General features: G+C 39.8%; 1 protein-coding gene across 1 annotated transcript; it reads left to right on the top strand.

Moving 5' to 3' along the window:
- Nucleotides 1-4327: 4327 nt before the first annotated feature.
- LOC142166388 (uncharacterized) lies at nt 4328-4873 on the top strand. Its single transcript, XM_075225527.1, has one exon. It carries the CDS (start codon nt 4328-4330, stop codon nt 4871-4873), a length of 546 nt encoding a protein of 181 aa, XP_075081628.1.
- The last annotated feature ends 1740 nt before the right edge of the window (nt 4874-6613 follow it).

Here is a 6613-nt window from a genome sequence, read left to right as displayed (position 1 = left end):
GAGTCATAGAGCAACTCGGTCTACAGGACCAGGTCATACCCGCTACCCTGGTACTGAACGGATTTAATATGGCATGTGAAACTACTAAGGGATAGATAGTTTTTCTAGTAAACGTGGCCGGGACCATCCAGGAAATAAAGTTCTACATAATCGAGGGCGATATGAGATATAACGCCCTATTTGGGAGGCCATGGATCTACAACATGAGAGCAGTACCCTCGACCATTCATCAAGTTCTGAAATTCCCAATGTCGGAGGGAATCAAAATGGTCTATGGGGAACAACCAGCCGCAAAAGAAATGTTTGCCATCGATGAGGTAATTTCAATATCTTCACTCTCATCGATAAGGGGATCAAATTCGAAGGAGGAACAGGATACCAAATAGCAATCACAAACGTCAGTCCCGAACCAACTAGAGAATCAGAAGACTGACGAAGATGATGACTATGGGATCCCTCGTTCCATTGTGGTCCCCAATAATACCGACGCTACCCAGACAACGGTCGAAGAACTGGAGCAAATCACACTAATCGAACATCTTCCCAAGCGAAAGGTATACCTGGGAATGGGGTTAGATCCCGAGCTCAGAAAAAAGCTTATTCAATTTCTTATAGCTAACATAAACTATTTTGCTTGGTCACATCTCGACATAACAGGGATCCCACCGGAGATAGCCACTCATAGATTGAGCTTGGATCCAAAATTCCGTCCGATAAAGCAAAAAATAAGGCCCCAGTCTGAGGTCAAACATGCCTTCATCAAGGACGAGGTAACCAAACTTCTTAAAATAGGATCCATTCGAGAAGTTAAATACCCCGAATGGCTAGCAAATGTGGTGGTGGTCCCTAAGAAAGGAAACAAACTTAGAATGTGTATAGATTATAAAGACTTGAACAAAGCATGCCCCAAATTACGTCATCAATAAGCTCCACAAAATATTTGCCATGTTTTTCTGGAGCAGTAATATGGGAGGAAACACCAGGCATTGGGTGTCATGGGACATCCTTTGTATGCCATATGACGAATGAGGTATTGGATTCAGATCTTTACATGATGTTTTAAAGGCACTCTTTTGCAAATTATGTTTGAATTTCAGAACAAAGCCTAGCCTATAGAGTTCCTTTATGAGTCAAAAATACTGCATAGCACTAAATGCAGTAATTGATCCATGGAGGGAGGGATCTCACATGTGGAGAAAGATGTTAGAATGCATTGATATAATTGAGTATCAAATCACATGGAAACCAAAAATGGGCTCTGCACTGTTTTGGTTTGATAATTGGACTGGAGTAGGAGCATTATATTTCCTAGTCCCTCCAGATTTTGGTGTTGATGAAGACATACATAATGTGAATGAGTTGGTGGAAAATGGTACTTGGAATGTGGATAGACTATTTGAAGTTTTAGCTGAAGAATTAGCACTGCACATTGTTGAGAAAATTAGACCTCCAGTTATGGAAAATGTCCTAGACACTCCATACTGGATGCTTGAAACTAGAGGTCATTTCACAGTAAAGTCAGCTTGAGAGTATTTACGGAGGAGGGACAATCCTAGGCTAGCCTACAAGATGATATGGGTGAAGAGGCTGCCATTCAAGATCTCCTTCTTTATATGAAAAGTATGGAAAGCTAAACTACCCCTCGATGACTTTATGAGAATATTGGGATATTTCATATGTAATGACCCGGCCGGTCGTTTTGACTATGGCAATCCCGTTCCCCCATTTACTGCTCAAATTATGAATTACAGTTGTTATTTGGCTTGCCGGAGTAATTGGTTTGGGTTTGGTGAGGTTTTAAAATGATTTAGAGCGCTTAGTTCCAAGGTTTAGAATTTAAGTTGAAAAGGTTGACTGGATGTTAACTTATGTGTAACGACCCGGAGAAATTTTGCTAAGGTAATTAAGGTTTGGTGGTGCCGAGGTAGATCAATTAGTACAAACATTATAAAAATTAAGCTCGGACTTTTTGGGTTGAACAATGCACCGATTTGTAAAGAAAACTTTTGTTGGAAAATGGTCATTTCTACGACCACTATGCGGTCGCAGAATCACTCTGCGGACCGCATAATGGTCGTAAAGTGGATCGGGAGAGGGGCAAGATTTGAGAAAAATCTGCAGTACACTATGCGACCGCATACCTATTTTGCGGTGCATTATGCGATCGTAGAATAAGTATGCGAGCTGCATAATGACCGCAGAACAGGTCAGTAACGCCCAGCTTTGGAGGCAAAATTATGCGGCCGGTATGCGGACCGCATACCTGTTATGCAATCGCATATGCGACCACATAACTGCGTCAGAGCTTCCATTCTTTCTAATTTTTGACCCGACCCAACTTCGATTTATAGCCCTTGAAGCTCATTTTTGAGCCAAAATCTGATATTTTAGAGAGGGGTGAGAGCATTTTAGGGAGAGAAAGTGAAGACTTAGTGATTTATCCATCAATTCTTGTTCAAGGTTTGAAGATTTCACAAGGATCTTGCTAGGGCTTCAAAGAGGTAAGAATTTCTTTCCCTAATTCTTTAATTTCGAATTTGGAGTAAAGATGGGTGATTAATAGTATGATTCTTGGGTGTAGAGTATCATATATATATATATATATATATATATATATATATATATATATATATATATACAATAAGGGCGTGGAACGATTGTTAAGTTCAAATGGGTAAGGATTGGGTTGAAAATGGTAGAAATCTTCATAGACTTTAATTGAAGATTTGAGGGTCGAGTTGGTGTCGGATTTTGGTGAAATTTATATGGTTGGACTCGTAGTTGGATGAGCGTTCATATTCTGTAACTTTAGTTGGGTTCCAAGACGTGGGCCCTATGGGCGATTTTTTAGTTAATTTCAAATTTTATTGGGAAAATTAATATTTCCTTGTGGAATTAATTACAATAATTTGTATTGACTGATTCGAATTAATTGTGGCTAGATATGAGACTTTCAGAGACCAATTCTCATAGCAAGGGCATAGCGGAATAAATAATTATACGGGTTGAGGTAAGTAGCAGTTATAAATCTGGTCTCGAGGGTATGAAACCTCGGATTTTATGTCATATGATTATTTTGGAGGTGCCGCACATGCTAGGTGACGTGCGTGTGGGCGTGCACCAAAGGGATTGTGACTTGGTCTGTCCCGTGAAACTGTAAAGTTGAATAACCTATTATTAGCTATAAGCTCTCTTTGTGTTGAAGCAATTTGACTATAAATCATGTTAAAATCATGCTTAGGCTATGTGATAGTACTGCTGGGACCCACAGAGGTCACGAACTTGCTGAATTATTTGCTAATTGCTATCTTGTGCTCAGTCTTGATTTTATTAGCGAATCATACCTCAGTCTTTCTTGATATTTGTTGATGCACTATGTTATCTTTGTTTGGGCTGATCTTTGTGATTTCTGAGAGCCGAGAGACTAGAGAGATGAAGGACTGAGTAAGGACGAGGGCCTGTTAGTGAGGTAAGGATATTATGGCACGTGAGTTGTTAGTGCAGGATATAATTGCACATGAGTTGTCCGTGCAACACGTGAGTTGTCCGTGCAGATTATGGCGCTTGGGCTGTAGGAGCCCCTCTGGAGTCTGTACACACCCAAGTGAGCGCGGGTACCCATTGAGTGTGAGTGCTGAGGGCTGAGAGCCGAGTGGTTGAGCTGTTATGATGAGCTGAGTGACTGTTGCCTGAGAGGCTGTACTTGCTTTGCATTTGTTGTTGCACTTGGTTGCTATCTGTCATTGTTGTGAAATCGCTGAAAGAATTTATGTCCGGATTACATGAAATTGAACTGTATAAAATTGATTTGACTTAAACTGCCGGATTTAAAAGCATGTCTATTCTCTGCTGGAACTACTGAAAGTGAACTATGACTGTGTAGCTCGTCATTATCTTTAGTTCCTTAGTTACTATTGTTACTTGCTAAGTTGGTTGTACTCATACTACACCTTGCACTTCATATGCAGATCCAGGTGTTCCTGAATATAGCGGGTGTTGATCATTTCGTGCAGTTGATTTTCAGGAGATTTTGAGGTAGTTGCCGTATTTCGCAGACCTTGTCTCTCCTTCTCTGTCTCCTTGTTTACTATATTTGGTCTCAGAATATTATAGATCATATTTTCCAGACTTGTACTCATATTAGATGCTCATGTATTCAGTGACACCAGATTTTTAGAGTGTTGTATCGGATTTTGCTAGATTTTGGTATTGTATTATACGTTACGTTTTTAAATTGAAAGGAAATCGTGGGTTATTGATGTTATCGGTTTGCCTAGTACTGAGATAGGAGCCATCACGGCAGGTTAGGATTTTGGGTCATGATTTCATGCCATCTAGGTGTTGGTGTTGTGCTGATCCTAAGGAGGAAACACTAGTACACTTATTCTTCACATCAAAGGCTGCTTTAACAGTGTGGAAATACTTCTTAACGAGGGCAGGAATTGCAATGGAGGGTCTGTCTTTACACCAAGCCATTACCAAGTGTTGGACTGCTCAATTGCTTCCCAGAATCAAACCAATAATGCAGGCTCTACCTTCATGTGTTGTGTGGGAACTGTGGAAGAGAAGGAACAGTCTGAAATATGGGGAGGCAGTGTCAGTTATCAGAGTTATTTACCAAGTATCAACAACTATCCAAGCATTAGTGCAAGTAAGAAAACCAGGTCTCTGTGTGCCACACAAGTGGCGGGATCTATTGAATATGCTGCAGAATTATACTCCAAAATTCAATTTTGAGAAAGTAATATTGGAATTCCCATTAGAAGGATGGATCAAAGTCAATACTGATGGAGCATACAGAGGCAACCCAGGAAGAAGCTCGATTGGTTTTTGCTTAAGGGATGATGATGGTGATTTGAAATATGCAACATAAAGAGAAATCAGAGAGGGATCAAATAATGAAACAGAGGTTATGGCAATTCTGGAGGCTTTGAGACTATGCAAAGCAATAAATTATACACATATATGACTGCAAACTGATTCGATGTTGTTAAAGAACATTATTGAGGAATCATGGAAACCACCCTGGGGTATTGTTGATCAAATAGATAAAATCTTGAGAATGAAGGAGGAATGTAACATTAGAGTGTCACACATATTTAGAGAGTGGAATAAGTTGGCAGATCACCTAGCAAACTATGCTCTTGATGTTGGAGATAATGAGTGTTATGATTTCTGGGATCTAGACTCACATGGTAGGAGGATAGTGAATGAAGACAAGATGCAATGCCCATACTTAAGAATAAGAGTTGTATTGAATTAGGAGGTGAAGAGGAAATGAGAGAAAGTGGTGAATCTGGTGCTAACACAGTATATTGCCATGCTCAAATCTGTATGGAGGAGAGCATGGTGATGCCTTTTTTGCTGACTTTGTTTTCTCTGTTGCAGGAAAAATTATTATATCTATGCCCTATTCTTCAAGGAACTCCCAGCTGGTGGTATTAGCACCTAGTACTCAATCCACTGGGAGCCAAATATGAGAAGAATTGGGGTGTTACAGACTGAAATCCAACCTCAAGTTAACACTCCAATGATACAAAAAGGGAGTTGTACAACAATCCGCACTGATAGCATACTGAAAAAACACGCAAAATTAATTGATATATGATGCACTCAACTTTGGTGCACATTTGGAAGTCTTTACGTGTGTATGGACATTGATGGCTTGATGATCAAAATCACAATTATTTCGAATGGACCAACTGAATATACAGGAAACCAAGCAAAGTTCAAGAAGGAACACATTAGTTATGAGGAAAATCACTGAGTAATCTCCCTTGATCAAATCCTTAAATAGGAGATCATGGAGATGAGGTTTTTTATCTAACATTATTTTCTTTCTTGCAGGGATCGTTACTGTAGCTATGCCTTATTCAGTGAGGAACCTTCAACTGGTGGTATTAGTACTTTGTACTCATTTCATTGACGAGGAATCATGGATGAGCACAAACATAGCAGCAAAAATGGGAAGGAATGATACTGATGGCCAGCAGATTCACAGGAAAAACTACTCAAACTGCTGGATTTGGCATAGAGTTTTGGGTAAAATGGTTACGTTGAGGTGCATAATCTCAATCCAGTACTCTTATTTAATATCCAAAAGGTTAAACAATGTAAAGAGTTGACATGTTAACACAAGGATTGCACACGAATCTCGACACAAAAGCCACATGCTGGTGCAGTGCTAGACATGACAATCCACAAGGCAATTTTGGCAAGATGTTTTGAAAACAACAGATCCAAACTGGGTGTTTACTCAATGCGACATAATTATAGGACAACTCAGGAGGATTTTGAAGCAAAAAAATAGCAACACACGGAAAGAGATCATGCGAAAAAGAAGTGAAGGCCTCACACTTTCAAACAAGCATCATGCCTGAAATTTGGACGCGAAAATGGACAGTCATCAGTAGCATCTACTGCTGGGTAGTGCTGGAAAAAGATGATGGCCACAGTTTGAGACAACATATTGCAACACTAATGGAATGCAGATTCTATCACATAAGGGATCTGTTAGCAGTAGATATGGAATACACAAGTGCTGAGAATTACATCACGATGGGTCATAATGCCAAACAAGTGCGCGTGAATAAAGAAAATGGATACGTTTGTA

The sequence above is a fragment of the Nicotiana tabacum genome, chromosome 2 (assembly GCF_000715075.1).
Source record: "Nicotiana tabacum cultivar K326 chromosome 2, ASM71507v2, whole genome shotgun sequence".
Classification (NCBI taxonomy): Eukaryota; Viridiplantae; Streptophyta; class Magnoliopsida; order Solanales; family Solanaceae; genus Nicotiana; species Nicotiana tabacum.
This window is presented reverse-complemented; position numbering and strand designations above follow the sequence as displayed.